Raw genomic sequence first — 26,928 nt, forward strand, 5'->3', positions numbered from 1 at the left:
CTTCCCTTTTCTCTCTTTTTTTCCCCCTTGAGAAGAGAGATTTCACGTTTTTGTTAAGGGGCTCATAATTTCCTTATGAAATATGACAAATTTCACTTTATCTTAAAAGCAAAATATTAATAGTACAGACAGCTGAAGGTGGTCTGAGTTTAGTTAACCTGAGGTTACACATTATATATATATATATGTTAAAAATATTTATTTGTCGTATGTAGCAAGACTAAAATGCAAAATTTTGCTTTATGCTTATTCTTTTCCAGTATCATTTACTGTAATTCTCACCCCATATTTATTTTTTTACTTCTCTTTCTGTTTCTCTCCTTTCTCCTCTCATTCTTTTTCTTTCTTTTCTTCTCCCTACCCCATCTTTTAGTTTCATACTTTTGAATTGCTATAGTGGACTCAAATCTAAGCAAGAGGTATATTAGTAAGTTGTTCAGTCTTTTAACAAAGTATCAGTCAGAGAAGCACAGCCCAGGGATAAACCAAAAGCAGAAATAAAACTGAGGAATTAATAATCTAATTCGTGTTGTTTGCTTTACATTATAGGTGGTTCATTTCATAGCCTACATCTTCAATTTCTCAATTCTCATTAGATCTTTCTTAACAGCATATAAGACCATTCTAAATAGCAAAAATAGCTGTATCCTTTTACTCACTGCCCATCAGTTCATAAAGCCACTTGAATTCAGCTTTTTGCCCACACAACTGCACTAGACATATGCCTGCCAAGATCATCAATTTCTCTACATTGTCAAATCCAGTGGTCAATTTTCAGTCCGCATTGTACTTAGCAACTTATGATACGTCTCTGATGCACATCTTCTGCCATCCACAATCTCTGACTTTCCTTCTACTTAAGAGCTGATTGTTCATTTTTAATTTCTTCAGTTTGTTCTTCTCCTGTTCCTCACCATTTTGAGTCTCCTTTTTCTGTTTTGTTTACCCTCATTTTCTTTGTTATCTCATCTGGTCTTATGGCTTTAAATACAATGTTTATGCTGATAATTCCCTAATTCATATTTCCAGTCCAGACCTTTCTTCTGAACTCCAGGCTCAAATATTCAACTGCCTACTTAATGTCATGCTTGGATGTCTAGACAGCACCTGAAATCCAACGGATCTGATTAAAGTCCTGATCTTTAACAGCTCCTACCTAAGCTATTCTCCCTACAGTCTTCCATCTTCTTTTCCTGTAATTCCATTCTTCAGGTGCTCAAGCAAAGAACCTGTTGCTATCCTTGATTTCTCTATTTCTCTCACATCCTACAGGGATGACATGGGTTCATTTATGCCTGTCATGCCATTGATTAACATCCCTATCAAGAAAGTTTAGTCTGAGGTAAAAACATCCAATTTGTATGAGAAGGGCCAACATTGACATTCTTCGTACACAAAAAAGAATCCTGAGAAGAAACACAAAAGAGCTAAATAATACATTGCTGTTGCAGCTCAGGTAGGCTGGATAAGAAACCCATACCTAATCTCAAACCTTACTGTTATAAAGTCATTCTTTTTTTTTTTTTTTTTTGAGATGGAGTCTTGCCAGAGTGCAGTGGCGCTATCTCAGCTCACTGCAAGCTCCGCCTCCCGGGTTCATACCATTCTCCTGTTTCAGCCTCCCAAGTAGCTGGGACTACAGGCGCCCACCACCACGCCCGGATAATTTTTTATATTTTTAGTAGAGACAGGGTTTCACTGTGTTAGCCAGGATGGTCTCGATCTCCTGACCTCATGATCCACCTGCTTTGGCCTTTTTTTTTTTTTTTTTAAGAGGGAGTCTTACTCTGTGGCCCAGGCTGGAGAGCAGTGGCACAATCTTGGCTCACTGCAACCTCTGCCTCCCGGGTTCAGGTGATTCTCCTGACTCAGCCTCCTGAGTAGCTGGGATTGTAGGCGCCTGCCACCAAGCCCAGCTAATTTTTGTGTTTGTAGTAGAGGCGGGGTTTCACCTTGCTGTCCAGGCTGGTCTTGAACTCCTGACCTCAAGTGATTCGTCCACCTCAGCCTCCCAAAGTGCTGGGATTACAGGCGTGAGCCACTGCGCCTGGCCTATAAAGTCATTCTTTTGCATCAAATAGTAAGACTCATTAAAGGCAGTGGTATTTTCTTTTACTGTCTACAAACCCTTATCCAAGAGCATTTTCTCTATATTCCTTTGTGAGCACACAATAAATGGTAATTCAATAAGTGAATTTTCAATTTCCAAAATAATAACCTGGAGCTATAAACATTGCTTCAAGAAGTAAATGTGGGTCAGAGAAAAAGGCAATACCATTCAACTCTTCTGGCTACTTGGTCACTGTGTTATCCTGAAGAAGCATAAACTACTTTCAGCATTATAGATTTAAAAAGAAGCCCCAGAACAACATCCACTTTTCTGAACGACTCCTATGCCTCTGAAATGTGACATTTTGCTGTTGTTTCTTTTTACTGTTTTTAATTACTGAGTCTATCTGCATGAAATGAGGATCTGGGTTGCCTAGGAGTTCATCTGCTCCTATTGCATATTCCTCTTTTAACTACACATACTTCAATGCAGTTTTGCTTGCTGCCTCCAACATTTTGACAGACTTCCCCTCCTCTTCCTTCACTATCCTCCCATCACTCTCCAGGAGAGAAGGTTATTTTTAAAGTGCATGATCAATGGGCATTGGGGAGCAGCTGAGGCATGAAGAGATCATACGATTGGGAATAAGGTACTAGGGACTGCTGAGAGAAGGAAAGGCAACATGCCATCTCAGAGATTGTCTGAGAAAGGAAAGGGTTTGTAGCTCCCATTCAAGTATTCTGAGCTATCTCTTCACACAGGTTTTTGTCTTGGAGGGAGTTCTTAACATAGTTCTTTAGCATTGCTTTAAGTTGAAGGAGATATAGGCCAGTGCTGATAGTTACTTTTCAGGCCAAATAATGTTCCATTAAAATCGAGCTTGCTCTGAGGATGTTGGTAGTGTCTTAAATCTCCTGGTCATAGTGCTGCTATTTGGTTCTTGATGCTTATGACACCTTTGCTGAGGGTTTGAATCAAGAACAAAACAAGTATTATCACAATGACTATAAAACATGACTGTTCCACGATCAGACAAAGGAATGCTGTTAAGCAAAGAAGGCACCTAAGGAGAATGTGGAGATGACCATGCACAGACCAGAATCACTATTGGAAAACCAACTCAAGAGGAGGGACTGGGTCATTTCTGCAGCAGTCTTCATTGCATCACTGAGAAATTGCAGCTCTGTTTTAGTTCTCTACTTGCCACCACAGGGAATATCTTCCCTTATGGACTTTTAGGTTTTATTTAATGGTTATTTATAAACTATTCCTTCTGTGCCAGAGAAGATGATTCATGACTCTAGCCCTGCTTTTTCTCTCCCTTGGTTATTAGAGGAAACTGAGTTGTTGCTTATCTCTTTAGCTTGGGATACCTTATTCTGCTCTTTTTATTTAATATATAATCTTTCCTAAAGATTTCCTTATATTTTTGTTCATTTAGTAGGTTTTTCTGTTTTATTTAATTAACTTTATATTATCACATTCTAGTGAAATAATCATCACAAATCATCCTAATACATTGTGCAAATGTTTTAAAAATTTGCTTTGGTTGTGCATATTGCAAAGTAGGCTGTGGGTCAGCATTTGCTATTTGTCCTCAGCTGTTTCTTCTTTATATATAACTGATAACACCCTGCTCCAATGTTAATCTTATATCATTAAAATTCTTTCCTAGAGAATCCTTCTTTGACTGAAGAAGCTTAGTGGTGACATTAATTGCAAATAAAAGACCATGACCTATTGTAGAATGTGGAATATCTCCTTAGAAGTGTCTGCCTTCATTATTGCAAACTTTCAGTAGTGACATAAAGATCTTTGTCCTGTGTAGATTCAGTTGCAGCCAGCAACAGAAGGCATATGTTCACTTTGAACAAAAGAACATTTATTTTCACATTCTGTGGCTGATGTTGAGTGATAACATTTTTGCATATCCTAAAATTTTTTACCCAGATACTGTTTAAAGGCAAAAAGTGCTTTTACAATAATATTCTTTGTGAATGGAATTTACACTCTTGGCATGTGTTGCCTTTTCAGTATGCCTGTCAAGTTCTGAATAATAACCTTTGACAGTGAGTGAACAGAAACAAAACCAGAGGTTGTTTCATCTGTTCACAGCAACATTGTTTGTCATCTTTGCTTTTTTGGAAAAATGCCATTCCACCTTAAATAAAAATATGATAAAATTATGTTTTATAAGCAAGTTAATAGACTTCGATTATTAAGAAATATTTTAATTTTTCCAAGGCAAGAAACCTGTGATGAATGAACATTAAGTTGACAAAAGAAAAAATATGCCAATAAATATATTTTTTCATATTACTGTAGTGTCAAAAATTTTATAAAACTTTTATATGCCTTTATAAAAATGAAGCAAAGCTAAGAAGAAGATGCTGTATGTGTTATGGGGTGAGGAATAAACAGAAAAAGTGTCCTTTGTCTTGGAAAGAACTGTAAAATCACCTATCTCCATATTGCCAAAGGGAATCACATATTGGGAAATTTAGGCTATATTAATATAATGCCTATAAAAATAATTGAAATAGAAAAGATCTGGCTTTAAGCATTTCTCTAAAGACTTTTTCATGCTTGGTAAAAGTGTTTGGAATAAATTATTCTCTATTTTTAAGTAGTTAATTTGGTTATTAACCTAATTGGTATGGGCATGTGGATATAGCTTTATTAACAATTCAATTTCTCATGAAATAAAATAACCCAACAAACCCCAAGTGTACTTATTGCAATACAGAATTTATTTTGGTTGAAGTTATTTTGAATTGAGCTGATAGCTTATAACTTTGAATTGGGCTTATAACTGTTATGTTTTGCAAATCTCTGAAGATTATGAAATAGAAAAATCTTTGCATGGCATTGTATAAGATGCTGTAGCTGTATATCTTTAATAAATCGTGCTCATTTTGGCAAGTTTATGGAAAAATTGTATTAACTGCACAAAAACATTATGATAAAAACAATAAAAGTAAAAACCACTTACTAACAATTGTACAGGCATTTAAATAATTGCTGTACTGTTTTCTTTCCTCAACAGTACAAATCAAAGTGGAGGAAAAAGAAGACGAGACTGAGGAAAGCTCAAGTAAGTGGTGATGGGCCACTTGGGATACATTTCCTATGGAATACCAGTAAACTCAAAGAATTTATCCTCTTGTGGACTTGAGCTACCATATGTAAGCAGAAGTGTGTGTGGATAACTTTTGATGGTCTCACAGGAGGAATCAAGTTCAGCAAACAGAATCCCCACTCTAGAGTCTATCCAGTTGGCATTATAAGGGCCAAGACCGTGTTCCCTTGATTGCTTGCTGAAAAATCAACAAGCAAAAGACATGTTAATAGGAGAAAAGGCATATAATTTCATAGAACTTGTATTCATTAAAGCCTTAGGATGAAGACCCAAAGATAGAGAAAATTGTCCATTTTTATGCTTAGGTTCAACAAAGTGTGGATAGCAGTGTAGAAATATGATTGGACGAAAAGGGTATAATCTAATGTTTACACAGAGTGGGGAAACACAACAAGGCCTGTCTGCCTAGATTCTTCTTGGCCTCTCTAAGCATGCATTTCTTTCTTCTGGGTATGGGGCAGGGACCCTCTTTGGAATGAGGGTCTTATGATCTACACTCAAACAAGGTAGGTCGGATGATTTCTTGATGACCAGTTTTTACACAGACAGGGCAGAGGGAATGTTAGAGTAGTATTTTTAGGTTTCACGCATTTGAGAAGAATGTTTATTCTGTTGTTATTGGGTAGAATGTTCTGTATATGTCTGCTAGGTCTGTTTGATCTATAATGTTGTTCATGACTGCTGTTTCCTTATTGATTTTCTGTCTAGATGTTCTATCCATTATGGAATGTAATGTAGGGTATTGAAGTTCCCTACTATAATTATATTGCTGTATATTTTCTCTCTTGAGTTTGGTTAATGTTTACTTCATATATTTAGGTGCTCTGATGTTGGATGCATATATACTTATAATTGTGATATCTTCCTGGTAAATTGACCCTTTTATTACTATTCAATGCCCTTATTTGTTGCTTATGACAGTTTTATACTAAAAGCATATTTTGTCTGATGGAAGTATAGCCACCCCTGTTCTTTTTTAGCTACCATTTGCATGGCATATCATTTTCCGTTCCTTCACTTTCACCCTATGTGTGTCCTTAAATCTAAAGTGAATCTTTTATAGTTAGCATACAGTTGTTTCTTTTCTTTGGTTTCTTTTAATTCATTCAGCCACTTTATATCTTTTGATTGAGTAGTTCAATCCACTTAAATTTAAAGTTATTATTGATAGAGCAAGACTAACTTTTGCCATTTTGTTCATTGTTTTCTGTCTTAAAGCTCTTTTGTCCCTTTTTTATCTCATGCTATTCTCCTTCATATTTTATTGATTTTTATTATAGTGATATACTTTGATTCCTTTCTCTTTTCTTTTGTGTATCTTCTATAGAAATTTTATTGTGGTTACCATGGGACTCACGTTCAACATCTTATAATTATAAAAGTCCTATTTTAAGTAGAAAACAATTTAACCTCAATTGCATACTAAAACTCTACACTTCTACTTTCCTTGACACTTAATGTTATTGACATCTTGATTTACATATTTTTATATTATGCATCCATTAACGTATTTTTATAGTTACTGTTAATACTTTTTTACTTTTATAATACAATTAAAAGTTACCAATATACTGTCATTAAAATATTATAGTATCCTGTATTTGTCTACATATTTACCTTTACCAGACAGTTTTATATTTTCATGTGATTTTGTGTTGCTCTTTAGTGTCCTCTCTTTTCAACTTGAAGAACTTCCTTTAGCATTACTTGTAAGAAAAGTCTAGGGGTGATTAACTTAGGTTTTGTTTGTCTGAGAGTCTTTATTTCTCTGTCATTTATAAAGGACAAACTTGCTGAGCATAGCTTTCTTGGTTGGCAGGTTTCTTCTTTCCAACACTTTTAAAATATCATCCTACTTTCTTCTGGCCTGCATAATTTCTGCTAAGAAATGATAGTCTTATGAAGGTTTCCTTGTACATGACAAGTTGCTTTTCTGTTTCTTTCAAAATTCTGTCTTTGTCTTTGACTTCTGGCAATTTAAGTATAATATGTATTGGTGTGGATTTATTTGGGTTCACATAATTTAGGGTCTGTGAGCTTCCTGAATCTGAGGGTCCATTTTCTTTCCCAGATTTGGGAAGATTTTGGTTATTATTTTCTTTGAATAGTCTTTCTGGCCTTTTCTTTCTTTTATTCTCCTTCAGAACTCCCATAGTGTGTATATTGGTCTGCTTGTTGATGCCTCATAAAACTTTCTTGATTTTTCTTATTCTTTTTATGGTTTTGCTCTTCTAACTATAATTTCAAACATCCTATTTTTCAATTTGGTAATTCTTTCTTTTGCTTGATCGAGTCTGCTGTTAGACCTCTGTAGTGAATTTCTGTTACACTATTCTTCAGTTATTGTGTTCAGTTATTGTCTTGTACTCTTCAATATTTATCTCTGGTTATTTTTATATTTTTATTTCTGTTGAAACTCATACTTTGTCCATGCATTTTTCTTCTGAATTTGTTGAGCATCTTTATGAGTTATTTTTAATAGTCTGTTAAGTAATTCATATATCTCCATTATATTAGGGCTGGTTTCTGGAGCTTTATCTTCTGTTGCTTGGGGTATGTTTTCCTGTTTCTTTATTTTTCCTGATTTTGTTTGTTTGTTTTGGTATCCATATATTAGAAAAAACAGATTCCTTTCCCAGCCTTCAGGAGAAGGATTAGCCTTGTACAGGAGAATAGTTTCACCAATGAGGCAGGCCAGAGATTCTTGGGCCTCTCAAACATTTCCTGTGTATGCATCGTCTCTGGACTTGTGTGTGTAAATTCTCAATAAGAGGGATTTTTCAGTTGACTTTTTCTTTTTAAGAATTCATAATCTCTTGTTCCCTCCAGTGTCCTTCTGTCATAACATGTGTCTTCTGAGGAAGCAGCATGTCCTGAGTTCTTTTTTTTGTTTCCAGTGGTCCCCAGGCATCAACAGTATGCTGGGTCCTGTCCATGCCCTGAGACTGGTCATTCCCTTAGGCAGCCTCCTGAAAAGTCTGAACACAGGGTATATATTTCAGTCTTTTATTTCCCATTTCAGGGGCAAGTCAAGGGCTGGAATTCTTGCCAACTGTGTCATGCTGAACTGGGGGAAGGGGCTCTGGTGAATGAGTACAAACTAATTCAAAACTTCACCTTTGTTCTCCATGGCCCTGGGCCATTTAGAATATGCTGGGTCCTATTAGTGCTCTAGGAGACAAGTGGGACAGAAGCCAGTCCAGTCATTTTTTAGAAAAGTTGGAGTGTTGGATGCACTATCCAACTGTTTTTCTCCCCAGAGAAGTGCAGATTTGGTGTTTATCATCTGGTTATTCTGTGCTAAATTGGGGGAGTGGTTATTTGAGTGAGGCATACTATTCAAACGGCTATCTTTGCTCTCATTGGTTCCCAACCAGAGGTCTTTTCCTGTCAGTGCTCAGATTCTGGCAAGACAGAAACCAGTCCTTTGGGAACCTCCAGAAAAATCAGAATGTTGGACACATGGTTCAGTTGTTTTCTCCCCTCCCCAGGGAGAAACTGGGAGATGATGGTTTTCTCCCAGTTGTATGGTGTTGTGTTAGCAGAGAGGGATTATGGTGTGAGGGTGTGTCAGATTTTTCTACCAGCTACCTAGCTGATTTTGTGTTCATCTAGGGTGCAGGCACCTTTCAACTAGTTTCCGAATTTCTCACGAAGGGAGCTTATCTCCACATTGTAGTTGAACTTTTATGTCCATGGAGGGAAGGCGGGTCCAGGGCTTCCTATTTTGTCATCTTGTTGATGTCATCCCAGTAGTTTAGTTTTAATACAAAAAATACTAAAATTCAGAGTACCAAGTAGCTGCTTGGGTTTGTGAGTTATTAGTGGGTGAATTGTTTCTCGCCTCCTGTCAAGTTTTTGTCCTTTCTTTAATTAGTGACTAATGTGGCTAATAAAAGCAGGGTAAATATTCAGAATGCCATGATGGGGTTCAAATAACATACATTTGCCACAATATTAAACAAACAGAAACTCATTCTTGATTTGGATGACAGAATATATATATAGTTTTCCAAGCCCATATAATAATAGAAATAATAATAGAAAAGTTATTATGGGCCGGGTGCGATACCTCACACCTATAATCCCAGCACTTTGGGAGGCCAAGGCAGGTGAATCACTTGAGGCCAGGAGTTCACGACCAGCCTGGCCAACATGGTGAAACCCCATCTCTACTAAAAATACAAAAAATTAGCTGGGTATGATGGCGCACACCTGTATTCCCAACTACTCAGGAGGCTGAGACAAGAGAATCGTTTGAACTCTGGAGCTGGAGGTTGCAGTGAGCCGAGACTGTGCTATTGAACTCCAGCTTGGGTGATAGAACAAAATTGTGTCTCAAAAAAAAAAAAAAAAAAAAAGTGAAGTTATTCTGTTTTTTACTCTCTGCTACCTGACATTTAGTAATATATGTAATATTTAGATCTTATACCTGAAATATCAATAAAAAAGTTTTAACAAGTGGTAATTAAAGATAATTTTGAAAAAATAAAATGATGACTCACACGTATGTGAAAAGAACATATTTAACTAATAAAACAACTTGTGAGATGCTATAATCAGTTCAAAGGAAAGTCCAAAGAATAGATACATTTATAGATAATAAATATTGAAATGATTGTACAAATGAAGGCAAAGTTGTTTTTGAAAGGGGGCTTGTCTCTCCTTTGGAAAGAGTTCATTTGGATGTCTACAGATAAAAAGTGTTTTGTATTGCTATATATGGTTATGTATAATTTTCAAAGTTGTCATATAGTTCTCATAAAATCAGAATCAGATAACACAGAAAGATATGCTGCAGATAATTCATAGTTTTCCATTGAAATATAATTTTTTCTCTGGGGTAGCCTCTATTTAAGAGAGTAATGATAACTGTAATATTTAATTTTTTACAATAGTTTATGCTAAATGTTAGAAGTTAGGAGCAATAGAAATGAAACTGGAATAGTAATGTTATGTTATAAACTTTGTGAAGGAAATTTTATCTTTTATCTTAATTATCTCTCTATTCTTTACCTGGAAGCATCCTAAAAAGTTATGAACACATGAGGCATTCATTGTTGTTGATGATGAAACAAAATAATGCTGTCATTATTCTCAATTTTACATTAAATTTATGTTACCTATTTCTATTCATAAGAAATAAATGATCAAGCAAATGTGTATACTACTATTTTTTTTTAAAGAAAAGAACAAAAATATTGAGGAAAAAGGAGAAAAATATTTAGAATCAAGAATGAAGAAAATTTAAATTGAGAGGAACCTCAAGGGTTGAATGAATTTCTCCAAAATTATTCTAGTTTGTAGCACCTCTTTAACGTTCCTCTTCTTTGTTCTAAGATAGAAGTAGTAATAAATATGAAGTGGTTAATCACTCAACAATTATGTAATGGAATGGTAATCTCTAAACTTGGACTTATTTGAATGGTCTTAGAGGTCATGATATGATATTAACCACCAAGCTATTTAGTTACTCAAGTAAATGAAGACTAGAACTTCTTCAAAAACTTATTAAAATTTGGGAATCCACATTCACCTATTTGAGTCGGTGAACCACAATGGAAATGGAAATCTAGATACATTTATTTAAATGATGGGCTATGAAATATGTATTCCATGATGCATCCCATCACGATGTGGAGAATTGCTAGACTGTGCTGTCAGAGGTGTAATAATAGTTATTAAAAACTAAGAATAAGCTTGGTAGTGGGAGGAAGCACTTTCTGACATTACTCATTGAATCAAGTGCTATGTTTAGGTGAAGAGGAAGAGGAGGAGGAAGATAAGCTACCTCGAAGAGAGAGCTTGAGACCAAAGAGGAAACGGACCAGAGATGTTATCAATGAGGATGACCCAGAACCTGAACCAGAGGATGAAGAAACAAGGAAGGCAAGGGAAAAAGAGAGGAGGAGGAGGCTAAAGAGAGGAGCGTAAGTTAGTTCTGATATTCTTTCAAAAGTTCCAGTGCTGAAGAAGATCACTCCTTTCAGATACTCTTTGACCTTAAAATTGGTAATTAAAGCTACTTTTAGAAAGACAGCCTTAATCTGATGATGCTATTTTATTCTACTTAATTAAATGTATTTTAATGGTTAAAATAGAATTTTAAAATGAATATATATTAAAAATGGACCATGAGAAATTCTCTTATGAAGGATCTGAATTATCATAGGTCATTGACATATTACAGTTAATTTAAAGATTTTAAAATTTCCCCACTAATTGTATGCATTGTTATCTAGGTTAAGTAGAAACTCCTAAATAGTGAGCAAACATCACTTTATCTTACAGAGCAGGGGTTGGAAAATTATGGCTAAATCCAGCCCAAGAGGTAAGAATGGTTTTTACAGCTTTAAAGGGTCATTAATAAAAAGCAAAGACAAATATGGGACAGAGTTGTACATCTCACTCAAAGCTTAAAATATTAACTATTTGGCCCTTTACAGAAAGAAAGTGTGCTAGCCCTTGTTACAGAGGATTTGGGTTGTCATTTTCTTTTTAATACAACTCAATATCTTTTAGTTCCACCAGGAAAACATTTTAGTAAATGCTGACTTTGTGTAGAATAATGCATTAAATGCTGTTTAGGAAAAATCCAAGAAAATACTTTTCTTCTTTTTGCTTTTTGGAAATTTGCAGATAGCAGGCAGGTAGGAAAAATGTACGTGTAAAACACCTCTAATTAAAGAGAAAACCTAGACTCCTTGGAAAGAATGCAAGAGAACAGCCAACCTGTTCCACAACTCACAGGTAATAGGGCCATGCGAGTCGCCATCAGGTGGTGGAATCTCCTCCAAACACTCCTAGGGCTTTGAAGCATGAGGAACTTTCTAAGATGTCCTCCCAAGATGACACACTTCTATACTCAATAGCTCTAACTATTGTGTTATTCCTTATAAATGATTGTCATTAAAAACAACTGAATGAAAAATTTGTCAAGTAGAGAAGCTTAGCATTAACAAAAAATGGTTTCTTTTAGAATAAGAATAACACCATCTACTTCATGTCTAAGTTTTCCTCCTCCTCTTCCCCAGCTTTTCCTTTCTCCCTTTTGAATACCAAGACAAAACTTGCTTTTAAATTTTGACTCTAGTATTTTTGATTTATATCTGCTTTTAAAGTTTCTTTATGCTTTATTCCTTTCAAAAATAAAATGCAACACATTTTATGTCCCATGTATTACTATGATTGTTAGTTCCATTATTATGTAGTAATAGTTCCTATTTAGCAAAGCTTATGCTTTCCAACAGTGGTATTTCATTGAGAAAACATCTCCAATTGATGTATGCATGATATAGGTTGTGTTCCAAAATTTGCTTTTCCTCTCTATTTATTACTCAAAAAAATCCTTTTAAAAAGATGAGTTGGGCAGGAATTCCTCTGCTCTCTTCGTCTGCTGATGGCCCTCATGGCAACTGCTCAACTTCTAGGAAATGGGGCCATGTGAAGCAACTGGATCCTGTGGCTATGACAGTGTCTCTTCCTAGCTGGCCTCACTTTCATTTTGATCTTGAGAATCAAGATCCCTTACCTCCCACTCTTCCACATAACCCAACTGTCTCCATAGGTTTTGCAAATTGTATTTTTGCTGCGACAATTTGTGCATCTATTATAAATAGTATCAGAAATTAGTTGTGATTATTGATAGTTCTGTTCTCTATTTTAGAGTCTATTTTCTATTGTTCATTTTGAAGATAAACATCTTTTTTTTAAAAGAAAATCTTAGATAATATTTTTGAGAAAGATTAGTAGGCAAATCAGGGCACATTTATGTAGGTTAATTAATTCAGGGTATTTTTTATTTAACTATTCAAGTAATGCCTCAGGGAATTTCCCTTGCATTGACACAACATTTGAAACCAACTAAAACCAAGGTTGTAATGCTAACTATCTTTGGAGGCAGTTAAAAAAACACTGCCTTGTTAGACATTTTGGAGTATTTCCAGTAATATTACAGGCTTTTCCTGACCCAGTTTTAAGTGGATAAGTAATATATTCATAGCAGTGAGAAATTCAGCATATTATGCCTTCTTCTTCCTAACAACTGTTGTTTAAATATATCAAACTTAAGATAGAAAACCATTCTTGCACAGATTAGCCTGAAAATTTAGATGAGGCATGCCTATGCCTTTTAATATGATTAGCCCTTTCTTTGAGTGATTCTAGAAAAGCAGGTTTCCTGTAATGCTGATTAGAAAAGTATTTTAATTACCTTCATATTTGAGGGTAACTTATGTGTCAACAACTGTACCCTGTAACACAGCCTGATCCTCCTGGTGAAATAAACAATTAACAACAGAGACTTAAAAGATATACCAATCTGGGATCATTTAGTACAGGAGTAAACGTCTTTCCATACCATAATAATCTTAGAGGAGGTAGTTGTTATATTTTAGTGTACTTTGAGCACTGGGTTTATGATGATAACCCTGAGCAATCCAGAAAAGTTTTGTATACATATGTTCATTCAATAAGTTATTTACCCAGCTCTACTTTTGTGCAACCTAATTTGCTTATATCTTTGGGATACTTGGATATGAACATGTAATTGCCCACAATCTTGCAGTCTTCAAAAGTCCATAATATAGTAAGGGATAGGCCACTTAGATACAAATTATTATGACATAATAAAGTATATGTGTCCCAGAGAAATACAAACAAAGTAGCTTGGAGTCTCAGAGAAGTGAAAACTGTTCTCACAGGGATAGTTAGAAAAGGGATTATTAAAGACATTTCATATGATTTTTAAAGGACTTGAAATTTGGACAAGCTGAACTTATAAACTATTTAATTAGTATTAGAATTGTTTCTATTAAAGGGTCTCTGAAAGTTGGCCTGTAGGTTTAGTTACCTGGCAAATCCACACATCAAATAGATAATTCTTTCATTCTTTGGTGATGTTGGATTAGAGATGCTGTTTTACATGTGATTCTTAATGGAAGTTCAGTAGTGTAAAGCTTTAAGGTAATTATATGTAAATATCATGAATTATTTTGAAATGGTTGGCAAGTTAAAGGCTTAACATATCAAGCAATTAAATTATTAATCATAAAGATTTTTTCTAATTGACTTTATTACTGATAATTTCTTGCCATCTGTTTTATTTTATTTTTGCTAGTTTCTGAAAATATTTCAATAAAACTGCTATCTATGTAATTTAAAGTTATTCCTATGTTTGCATGGAAACAATTGTGATCATTTTAATTAAAACACATCTTTACCTCCTAAGACAAACTAACCCACATATCATTCTAATTGGCAAATTAAAAAAAAAAAATTGTGGATATAGATAGAGTAAAAAAAATCCTGAAATATTTTATGCCATGGCTACACAGAATCATAGGCTTTTATATGATAAACACCAAATAATGAAAATAGAAACAACCCAATGGCTATCAGAGATGTATCTTAGAAGAGTGTACTTCCCTGGTTCTCTTGAACCATGATGATTATTCTAAGCAAAATGTTTGAATTGTCCAAAAAACAAACTGTCGATAGGAAGTGTTATTTTAAAGGGTTAATATGAATTTTTGTTTCAGTAATCATAGCATGATTAAAAACTATAAATTGGTGGCAAATAAAGGAGATTGAAAGTCATTTTGTAAGGTGAACTATAAAACTGTGGATATGTCCTTTTCCTCAACTAGAACTTTAAAAAGCAGCTTTTGCCTTATTTCTACTGTGTCTAGTCATAAATTATTTTTCTGAGTAATACTGAATTGGATTACCATTTTTGTTATTGGTCAATATCTAGTGAGGGGAGAAACTTCAACAGTTAATTGAACAGAGAGAATTTAATAAGTGAATTGTTAGGAGGTATAAATGTTAATTAGACTGCAGAAAAAGTAAAAAGAGAACACTAAAGTATCATAGTGACGGTAACTACTGGAAGCAGCTACCATCCCAAGGGCTGGAGCAACAATGGAAAGGGTTGAAACGAAAACACTGTAGCGTAGAGGAAAGACCCTAGGAGCTAAAACTCAGGCCTCTGCAGAGGGGCTGATGCTCTGTGGTGTTGGTTTCTATGGGAGAGGTGATGAAGCTGGTTCTGCTAATGTTGGTAATATTGGTGATAAGGATTCACTTGCAGTATGGCAAGGACGCTCAGCTCCAGAAGTGAAGAAGAGATGCTAAGGAGGAAGTGTCACCCCACAAAGCAAATATGAAGCAGAGAGGAAGCCACAGGAAAGACAGAGACCCTCTTCAGTATCCCCTATTGTCAGAGTCTATATTGACCCAGCTAACAAAGCAGAAATATGACTCACAAAATACCAGCCCCAGCACCACAATATTAAAGTGTAGGAGGATGTGTTTGAAGTTGGGACAATAGCTTAAAAACTGAAATAATCTATTACCAAAAAGCTGATCTCTACAATGTGGTATTGCATGCCTCGATTTAAAATTATGTTGCTCTTGTTTAGATTTTGTTTCCTTTGAGTTCTGGACCGCATAGTGTTTTCGTAATACTAGGAACACAGAAAAGAAAAGCTACATCTCATACTCAGTAGGAACTAAATTCCTTTGAAGATCTCTTCAAAGGATTCACTTCCACCAAATATATTTCAAGGTGAATTTTACCAAATGAAGTTATAAGTTTAATTAACAGATAACATTAAGTTACCTTTGAGAAATAGATTTTTATTTTTCCCGATTTCAATTTTTCTTTCTTTCTTTCTCTTGAGACAGGGCTAACAAAATTTTTAAGGGCAAAGACATCTTCACCCCTAATTTATTATCCTTATTGAGAAATAAAATATTTAAACGAAATGTAGAATTGAGGGAAGGTATTCAAGGGAACAAAGAAGAGAGGGAAATATCTTGATATATCTGTAATTAATCTTTCCACAGATTTTCTAGTTCAGAGAGTTTGAGGCTCTAGACATAAAAGAATTGCTTAGGGCAGGTGCGGTGGCTCATGCCTGTAATCCCAGCACATTGGGAGGCCGGGGTGGGTGGATCACCTGAGATCAGGAGTTCAAGACCAGCCTGGCCAACGTGGTGAAACTCTGTCTCTAATAAAAATACAAAAATTAGCCGGGCAAGATGGCAGATGCCTGTAATCCCAGCTACTGGGGAGCCTGAGGCAGGAGAATTGCTTGAACCTGAGAGGCGGAGGTTGCAGTGAGCCGAGATTGTCCCACTGCACTCCAGCCTGGGCAACAGAACGAGACTCTGTCTCAAAAAAAAAAAAAAAAAAAAAAAAAAAAAAAAAAAAAAGCCCGGCTTATGCCTGTAATCCCAGCACTTTGGGAGGCCGAGGTGGGCAGATCACCTGAGGTCAGGAGTTTGAGATCAGCCTGGCCAAGATGGTGAAATCCCATCTCTATTAAAAATATAAAAATTAGCCGGGCTAGGTGGTGGGCGCCTGTAATCCCAGCTACTCGGGAGGCTGAGGTAGATTGCTTGAACCTGGGAGGCAGAGGTTGCAGTGAGCCGAGATCGCACCATTGCACTACAGCCTGGGTGACAAGAGCAAAACTCCGTCTCGAAAAAAAGAAAAGAAAAGAAAAGAAAAAAACAGAATGGCTTAGATTCAGATTCAGGAAGGCAAACACTACTGCTTAAAGTTATAATAGTTCCAGTAATCCTGCATCAGTGTTCAGATTTGAGTTCTCATGCTTATGGGTCCTAATGTTGACTGTATATGGTTACATTTTTTTAAAATGAGCTAAATATCTGATACCTGCCTTCCTTAAGTTCCAAAGTCAAGCAAAGCTTAACTTTATTAAGGTGTTTCTTTTTTACTTTTAAAGAGAAGAAGAAGAAATTGATGAAGAGGAATTGGAAAGATTGAAGGCAGAGTTAGATGAGAAAAGACAAGTAATTGCTACTGTCAAATGCAAACCATGGAAGATGGAGAAGAAAATTGAAGTTCTCAAGTATGGTGCCACTTTTTATAAGTAGAAACACTTTCCCTGGTATTGATTTTCTAAATCCTCTGAATATTCCCTATGTGTATATATATATATATATATACACACATACACTGTATATATAGTATATGTAATACTATATATATCATTTATATATGACTCATATATAATGGTCACAGTCATAAACATGTATATCATATTTCTGCATATATACCCAAATATATGTATATTTACATATATCTGTTTCTTATCACTAGAGAGACTGGGCTAATGATTATAAATTGGAAGCAACTCTGAGAAATTATTTAGAGTCTTTTAAATTCTTTGGTCATCTTTAATCATTTGTTCCTTAAACTGGAGTTTCCTTAGCTTAATACATTTGTTACCATCTCTTTGAAAGAGATAATATATTTGAATTTTACAAGTTTGTGTGGATTGCGCACTCTTGTTTCTCTTTAGGGCCCTGGTCTCAAATGAACTTTTCATGTGACAGCTTACATTAAAGCACAGAGAAGATGCTAGGCCAACAGAACAGTAAATAGGATTCCAATTAAAGGTTATGCTAATAGCTATTCCCCGAACATGTCAGTGACCCAATTTCAGTCTTATGTTGATGCTAATGTGGACGCAAACGCAGTCAGAGCACACAGATTTATAAACTCTTCATATGAAAAGTCAAATGATTATCCTATTCTGGGGGATGGGAAGATTCACCCCTGAGGATCACACTATATTTCCCTGCCCTGGTGGTTGGGGGAGGAGGAAAGGGCAGGGAAAAGGGAAACTGTTTGTGATAACAGCCATGTTTGCATCTCCTAGTTTTGCCAAAGATTGCATTCTTCCATAAATCATTTTTATAAATAGTAGTAAGTTTTAAAAACTATCCCTTCACAAGCCTATTTAACTAGTAATGCTGTAAAAATGATAGTATAGTATTATTGTCTCTGATGATGAAAACAAGAACTGAAATAGCTATCAGGATAATTCACTTCTAGTCTTGGTTCTGCAAGAGCTTGTATGCTATTTAAAGGTATTGCTTAATCTCCTGAAGCCTTAGTTACCTCATATCCAAAATAAAGAAAGATATTCTATATCTTCTCTGTGCGCTTGAAGCGTAGCCATCATTTATAGTATTTTTGTTTTGTTTTGTAGAGTAAGGTTTTCCAAGTTCTAAACAATGGTTTTCCCAGAAAACTTTTGCAACACCACAAAATTGCAGTCTGGGAACTCCCTTTGCATGCTCATGTACACATCCATCATAAATGAAGGCAAAGGCAAGCAGCATCCCACGTTCCACAGAGCTACAAATTTTGTGTATGCATTCTCATGTGTCTGTACATTAAAATAATTTTCATTTAGCGAAGTGATAATGATGCTAAATTATAGGTTTTAAAAATATTCTTACCTGGCAAAATAGAAGTTTGGCAACCCTATGTGGGCCTTTCAAATATATTTGAAATATTAATGACCCATAAAGTCCCCAAACTTGGGAACCTCAGATAACTATATATAGAAAGTTTAAAATTGGAGCAATATTGTGAACTTCCAAAATATATGATTGAATAAAAATTCCAAGGACTACCTTTCCTTTCCAACTGCATGGAGGTGTAGAAATACCCCCCTGGTCTTTGCCCGTATCTCTCGTGCAGGATCGTGGAGGAGACAGCAGCTTCAGATTTGAGTTAGGATCTCAGATCTTCCATTTAATAGCTGTGCACATTTGATCGAGTTGTGTAGTCTCTCTACACAACTCAGGTTCCTTATGAAATTGTACCTTATTGACAGAGTTTTTGGAATTATAAAATGAGATAATTTATGTAAAACATGTTGCCAGAACATGGCACATAGCTGGGAAACCTAAGTTGTAGTTATTACTTCATCTCAGAACAGACTTGATGCCCGATTCCTGAAGGGTGACAAGAGAGATGGAGAGAATTTGGGACCTGGCAAGTCTAGGTGGGAGCAGACCTAGTCACAATCAGACCCCAGAAGCCTTGTGGGATGGTGACACATTGGTACCAGTTTGGATAAACAATAAGATTTTGAGGATGCAACAGAAGGAAGTAAGGCATTTGACAATTTAGCAAAATCCAGGACCAGACCGTTCTCAGATCTTCTAAAACATAGCCATAGTTCTGTGGCAGATTTCAAGGTCTCAGGCCTTGGTCTGGAGTCCAAGAGTTAAGCAAATTTTAGCAATGGGGAGAGATAGGCATTAGCATTGGAAAGAAGGACAATACGAGCCCTTAGTACGAAAGCAGACACTGACAATAAGGAGACCGCACCTGACTCTAATCTAGACATAGGTTTTTTTATTTGGCCCACATCTGTTTTGTTTCTTTTTCTTTTATTTTTTTAACCGTGGCAATATATACAATACAAAATTCACCATTTTAACCATGAAATCGATTTTCTTTTCTTTTCTTTTTTTTTTTACTTGTTCTCGAACCAGTTTTAATCATTATTTATTTATTTATTTTTATTGATCATTCTTGGATGTTTCTGGCAGAGGGGGATTTGGCAGGGTCATAGGACAATAGTGGAGGGAAGGTCAGCAGATAAACAAGTGAACAAAGGTCTCTGGTTTTCCTAGGCAGAGGACCCTGCGGCCTTCTGCAGTGTTTGTGTCCCTGGGTACTTGAGATTAGGGAGTGGTGATGACTCTTAACGAGCATGCTGCCTTCAAGCATCTGTTTAACAAAGCACATCTTGCACCGCCCTTAATCCATTTAACCCTGAGTGGACACAGCACATGTTTCAGAGAGCACAGGGTTGGGGGTAAGGTCACAGATCAACAGGATAAGAATTTTTCTTAGTACAGAACAAAATGAAAAGTCTCCCATGTCTACCTCTTTCTACACAGACACGGCAACCATCCGATTTCTCAATCTTTTCCCCACCTTTCCCCCCTTTCTATTCCACAAAACCGCCATTGTCATCATGGCCCGTTCTCAATGAGCTGTTGGGTACACCTCCCAGATGGGGTGGTGGCCGGGCAGAGGGGCTCCTCACTTCCCAGTAGGGGCGGCCGGGCAGAGGTGCCCCTCACCTCCCGGACGGGGCGGCTGGCCGGGCGAGGGGCTGACCCCCCCACCTCCCTCCTGGACGGGGCGGCTGGCCCGGCGGGGGCTGACCCCCACCTCCCTCCCGGACCGGGTGGCTGCTGGGCGGAGAGGCTCCTCACTTCCCAGACGGGGTTGCTGCCGGGCGGAGGGGCTCCTCACTTCTCAGATGGGGCGGCTGCCGGGCGGAGGGGCTCCTCACTTCTCAGACGGGCGGTTGCCAGGCGGAGGGTCTCCTCACTTCTCAGACGGGGCGGCCGAGCAGAGACGCTCCTCACCTCCCAGATGGGGTCGCGGCCGGGTAGAGGCGCTCCTCACATCCCAGACGGGGCGGCAGGGCAGAGGCGCTCCCCACATCTCAGACGATGGGCGGCCGGACGGAGACGCTCCTCACTTTCCAGACTGGGCAGCCAGGCAGAGGGGCTCCTCACGTCCCAGACGATGGGCGGCCAGGCAGAGACGATCCTCACTTCCCAGACGGGGTGGCGGCCGGGCAGAGGCTGCAATCTCGGCACTTTGGGAGGCCAAGGCAGGCGGCTGGGAGGTGGAGGTTGTAGTGAGCGGAGATCACGCCACTGCACTCCAGCCTGGGCACCATTGAGCACTGAGTGAACGAGACTCCGTCTGCAATCCTGGCACCTTGGGAGGCCGAGGCTGGCAGATCACTCGCGGTTAGGAGCTGGAGACCAGCCCGGCCGACACAGTGAAACCCCGTCTCCACCAAAAAAATACGAAAACCAGTCAGGCGTGGCGGCGCGCGCCCGCAATCGCAGGCACTGGGCAGGCTGAGGCAGGAGAATCAGGCAGGGAGGTTGCAGTGAGCCGAGATGGCAGCAGCACAGTCCAGCTTCGGCTCGGCATCAGAGGGAGACCATGGAAAGAGAGGGAGACTGGGAGACTGGGAGAGGGAGAGGGAGAGGGAGGGAGACGATTTTCTTTATCATAATTTTTTTCAATATTTTTAAAAATTTAAATTACTTTTTTTTTCTAGAGACAGGGTCTTAACTCTGTTGCCCATGCTGGAGTGCAGTGGTGCTATCTTAGCTCACTGCAGCCTCAATCTCCTGGGAGCAAGGGATCCTTCTGCCTCAGTCTACCAAGTACCTGGGACTATATGTGCACACTACCATGTTTGGCTAATTTTTTCTTTTTGTGTAGGGATGGGGTCTTACTGTGTTGCCCAGGCTGATCTCGAACTCCTGGCCTCAAGCCATCTTCCTACCTCAGCCTCCCAAAGTGCTGAGATTATAGGCATGAGCCACTGCACCCAGCCTCAATCTTTTAAAAGTGGGAGTAAAATATTCAGATGTTCAGCTTTTCATGAACAAGTGGAAGATTTGGTCCTACATTCTTCCATCACAGTAACAGCTAGGACTAAGCACCTGGCCTCTATTAATGGGGCATTCCTTTTTCAATTTGCACCATTCTCAAACAATCCATATTACTTGTTTATGCTACTTGGCTGGACCCTGTAGACATTCAGATTTGCTGCCTCCTACCAGTGCAGCTGGGGAACAAGCTAGGCATGTTACCAAGACGGTGATTCAGATCTTCAAAGCCAAAGTCAGCTCACAGAATGGAAGCACAAATTTAGTCCCAGAAAAGAAACAACTGTGGCTTCTCACATGTCAGCAAGGCTCACAGTCTGGTGATGATTTTCCATGGCCAGAAGTGGTTTCTGCCTTGTGGCCACACCTATGGGTTCCAGCTGGTGCCATGGCTGGGGCCAGCCTAATTCTTTTGGTTTCAGTCTCTGTGATGAAGTTGTTGGTACTTAAGTGCCTAACTTATCTCTCTTTGAATGCTCTATTGAGCTTTTTTTGAATGCTCTATTGAGCTTCTCCCCACCAGATTCCAACTACATTATTAGAACAAGTGGTCAGTACTTCACAGAACGTGCAGGTAAATGTTTCTCTACCCCAATGCCACCTATGCTTGGGAGTGAGGCAGCTTTCCCTCTACCCTTTATTTCTTTCAGAGACATCTAACTTTGAGAGCGTGTTTCTAAGGATTATGTTATTAATATTCCCCAAATTAGCCTGCATCATCGCTCCTGGCTAAGTCTGTGAAACCCAAGATACTAGGCTCAGTGTAACTGAAAGAGATGTTTTGATCACAGGTTTGAATCTGTGCCTGGGTTCGAAGCCTTCTTCTTCTGGACTTGGAGAAAGTTTTGAAACTTCTAAAAGATATTTTAGACAGGGTCAGGGTTTTAGGATATATTTTAGAGTAAGCCTCAGGAATGGCAACTTATGGTTCTGAGGGTGTTATGGGAGACTCAGAGATAGTTCCCACATTTTTAAAGAGCATCTACCATTAGGAACCCGAGCACACTCAGGGCTTAGGGTCAAAAGATGATTAATATAAGTGGTTGCTACATAGGCAGGCAGCTCTAGGAATTGGTTGTGAATCCATATTAATCCTCAAACATGGCTCAGGAGCTAGAGTTCAGCATTTTCAAGATAGCGGAATTGGCTCTATACAGCTGAAAGGAAGCCATCTCCTTTTCATCATCATTGTGGAAATTGTGATTTTCATTCTATGTTTTATTGTATATCAATACAATTTCACACATTCCTGTAGCCTTAAACCTACGGGATGATAATCTCTTGGTGGAAAGGCAGGTGTGTCTGGCCCAGACCAGAAATGTATATTTTTATTTTTTGATCTAAAAATTGCTGATATATAGTCAGAATGAAAGCTGCTGTTTTCAATTCTGAGAGACAGAAAGCTCCACTAAACAGAATACTCAGCTCTACAGATGATTTATACAATGAGGAAGAGTGTGTGTAGGGAGTTGGAGGGGGGTAAGGGAAACAGTGTCATATTTTCCAATTATTTGAAAGTCAATTTCTATATTTTATTAATCACATCATTTAAAAATATCCATTAATGAGAATACAAAGTATAATCTGTTTTTAAGCTGTTCATGGGTTTAATTCAGAGGCTGTATGACTAGATCTTTCCTACCTATAAGAGATGACAGCACTTACCTGATAGCAGCCACCACAAGTGAAATAAAATACCCAGGTAGAAAGTAACAGGTCTACTTATTACTTGTCTTGAAACCTAAGACTTTTAACTGTATCAGAACATTATATGTGGTAGATTAAAAGTGCTCATGACTAAACCTAAATAAGCAACCACCTTATTTTGTTACAGGAGAATAGGTTTTAGACTGAAAATTGAGACTTGGACTTTGAGCTAAGTGCTTCCTATAACTTCTCTTTGAACCTCCATTTATTCATTTATAAAACAGATAAATTGGATTGTGGACCATGGTCTTCAAACTGCTATCCTCCAAAGTCAAGCAGTTTGGTGAAATCAAATCAGGGCAAAGGAGGCAGAGGTCGCAGGGAGAGCTACTGGGCCACAATGCCGGCTTCAAAAACAGACCTATGGTTTCTCTCTTCTACACAGTGTACTTCCATATAAAGCATTGATTGGAAGAAAGAATGCTTCTGTGGCTATTAAAATAAAAAACAGTTTTAAAAACCCACTTAGCTGGATATTTAAAGAAACTTATTTTGGAGAAGGGACAGTTCTAACATTTCATGAGTCTACAAATTAGGATACAGAAACACTCCAAGTATACTTTTGCAGGGAATTGGCTTTTGGATAGACACCATTTTAAAATGATTTATTTTGATAACAAAAATGTTTATTTAGCTATTATACTGACTACTTTAATTTCTGAGCTTTGTAGTACCCTGACCTATTGTTTCTGGGAGTTGTCCATTGGCTGGCTAGGCCTGGTGATTTATTAATGAGACACCCAGTAAAGCCAGGAAAGTTATCCTCAGATTTCATTCACACTTAAACAGGTGCTTCAAACTGTCAGCTGGCCATTAAGGTAACATTCCTCCTTACTCAATCTCCCTTGATCTTTTCACACTTCTTTTCATTTGTTTGTTTGTTTTTTATTTTGTTTTATTTTTTAGTTGGGAGAACGAATACATTTTTAGGAAAGTGAAAACAGACCATGGTTGATTTCCTCTAATGGAGCTGTTGGGAAAACTATTTATTTGGCTTCCATTCTCACCCTTTCTCTCCTGTTTTCTTGGAGCTTAAGATTTTCACAGGCAAGAATCATGGTTTATACTTTAGTTTTTCTCTCATTTGTCATTGTGAAGGAATAAAAGATGCTATACAAGAGGACATTTAAGCGTGTGAACACACCCACCAACATACCCTCAAACCATTCTGGATTATTTTCTTTTTTAAATTTTATATTTCCATAAGTTTTTGGGGAACAGGTGGTATTTGGTTAAATGAGGAAGTTCTTGGGGAACAGGTGGTATTTGGTTAAATGAGTAAGTTCTTCTGTGGTGATTTATTAGATTTTGGTGCACCCATCACCTGAGCAGTATACACTGAACCCAATTTGTAGTCTTTTATCCCTCATCCCAACCCCACCCTTTCCCCAGAGTCCCCAAAGACCACTGTATCATTCTTATGCATTTCCGTCCTCATAGCTTAGCTCCCACTTACGAATGAGAACATATGATATTTGGTTTTCCATTCCTGAATTACTTCACTTAGAATAATAGTCTCCAGTTGTATCCAGTTTGCTGTGAATGCCAATATTTCTTTCTTTTTCTTTTTCTTTCTTTCTTTTTTTTTTTTTTTTTTTTGAGATGGGATCTTGCTCTGTCACCCAGGCTGTAGTGCAGTGGCGTGATCTCGGCTCACTGCAACCTTTACCTGCCAGGTTCAAGCGATTTTCCTGCCTCAGCCTCCTGAGTAGCTGGGATTACAGGCATGTGCCAAAACACCCAGCTAATTTTTGTATTTTTAGTAGAGACGGGGTTTTGCCATGTTGGCCAGGCTGGTCTTGAACTCCTGACTTCGGGTGATCTGCCCACCTTGGCCTCCCAAAGTGCTGGGATTACAGGCGTAAGCCACCATGCCAGGCCCAAATGCCAATATTTCACTCCTTTTTATGGCTGAGTAGTATTCCATCATGTATATATACCACAATTTCTTTATCCATTCATTGACTGATGGACATTTGGTCTGGATTCATATTTTTGCAATTGTGAATTCTGCTGCTATAAACATGCATGTGTAAGTATCCTTTTTGTTTAATGACTTCTTTTCCTCTGGGTAGATACCCTGTAGTGGGATTGCTGGGTCAAATGGTAGTTCTACTTTTAGTTCTTTAAGGAATCTCCACCCTGTTTTCCATATTGGTTGTACTAGTTTACATTCCCACCAGCAGTGTAGAAGTGTTCCCTTTTCACCACATCCATGCCAACATCTATTATTTTTTGATGTTTTGATTATGGCCATTCTTGCAGGTGTAAGGTGGTATTACATTGTGGTTTTGATTTCCATTTTCCTGATCATTAGTGATGTTGAGCATTTTTTCATAAGTTTTTTGGTCGTTTGTATATCTTCTTTTGAAAATTGTCTATTCATGACCTTAGCCCACTTTTTGATAGGACTGTTTGTATTTTTCTTGCTAATTTGTTTGGGTTCTTTGTAGATTCTGGATATTAGTCTTTGTCAGATGTAGAGATTGTGAAGACCTTCTCCCTCTCTGTGGGTTGTCTGTTTACTCTGCTGACTGTTCCCTTTGCTGTGCAGAAGCTCTTTAGTTTAATTAAGTCCCACTTATTTATCTTTGTTTTTGTTGCATTTGCTTTGGGGTTCTTGGTCATGAAGTCTTTGCCTAAGCCAATGTCTAGAAGGTTTTTTCTGATGTTATCTTCCAGAATTTTTATAGTTTCAAGTCTTAGATTTAAGTCCTTGATCCATTTTGAGTTGATTTTTGTATAAGGTGAGAGATGAAGATCCAGTTTTATTCTCCTGCATGTGGCTAGCCAATTATCCCAGCAACATTTGTTGAATGAATAGGGTGTCTTTTCCCCACATTATGTTTTTGTTTGCTTTGTCAAAGATCAGTTGGCTGTAAGTATTTGGATTTATTTCTGGGTTCTCTATTCTATTCCATTGGTCTATGTGCCTATTTTTATACCAGTAGCCTGCTGTTTTGGTGACCATAGCCTTATAGTATAGTTTGAAGGAAGGTAATTGGATGCTTCCAGATTTGTTCTTTTTGCTTAGTCTTGATTTGGCTATGTGGCCTCTTTTTTGGCTCCATATGAATTTTAGAATTTTTTTTCTAGTTCTGTGAAGAATGATGGTGGTATTTTGATGAGAATTGCATTGAATTTGTAGATTACTTTAGGTAGTATGGTCATTTTCACAATATTGATTCTACCCAACCACATTAGCATGGATGTATTTCCATTTGTTTGTGTCATCTGTGATTTATTTCAGCCATGTTTTGTAGTTTTCCTTGTAGAAGTATTTCACCTCCTTGGTTAGGTATAATCCCAAGTACTTTTTTTTTTTTTCCTGTGGCTATTGTAAAAGGGGTTGAATAGTTGATTTGATTCTCAGCTTGGTCACTGTTGGTAAACAGCAGAGCTACTGATTTGTGTACATTAATTTTGTATCCTGAAACTTTGCTGAATTCATTTATTAGTTCCAGGAGCTTTTTGGAGGAGTCTTTAGGGTTTTCTGGGTATATGATCACATCATCAGCAAACAGTGACAGTTTCACCTCTTTACCAATCTGGATGCCCTTTATTTCTTTCTCTTGTCTGATTGGTCTGGCTAGTACTATGTTGAATAGTAGTGAGAGTGGGCATCCTCGTCTTGTTCCAGTTCTCAGAGGGAATGCTTTCAACTTTTCCCTGTTCAGTATTATGTTGGCTGTATGTTTGTCATAGATGGCTTTTATTACATTGAGGTACGTCCCTTGTATGCCGATTTTGCTGAGGGTTTTAATCAAAA

At 37.6% G+C, this 26,928-nt stretch overlaps 1 protein-coding gene across 2 annotated transcripts in view; it reads left to right on the plus strand.

Moving 5' to 3' along the window:
- Positions 1–26,928, plus strand: part of TMC1 (transmembrane channel like 1) — a 319,210-nt gene that overhangs the window by 165,814 nt on the left and 126,468 nt on the right. For both annotated transcript variants that reach the window (XM_055091901.2, XM_055091900.2), the window contains exons 6-8: positions 5,097–5,144; positions 10,948–11,119; positions 16,943–17,068. In XM_055091901.2, coding sequence (XP_054947876.1) covers positions 5,097–5,144; positions 10,948–11,119; positions 16,943–17,068 — 346 coding nt within the window. The remainder of the gene's footprint in view (positions 1–5,096; positions 5,145–10,947; positions 11,120–16,942; positions 17,069–26,928) is intronic.

This window comes from Pan paniscus, chromosome 11 (genome assembly GCF_029289425.2).
Source record: "Pan paniscus chromosome 11, NHGRI_mPanPan1-v2.0_pri, whole genome shotgun sequence".
NCBI lineage: Eukaryota > Metazoa > Chordata > Mammalia > Primates > Hominidae > Pan > Pan paniscus.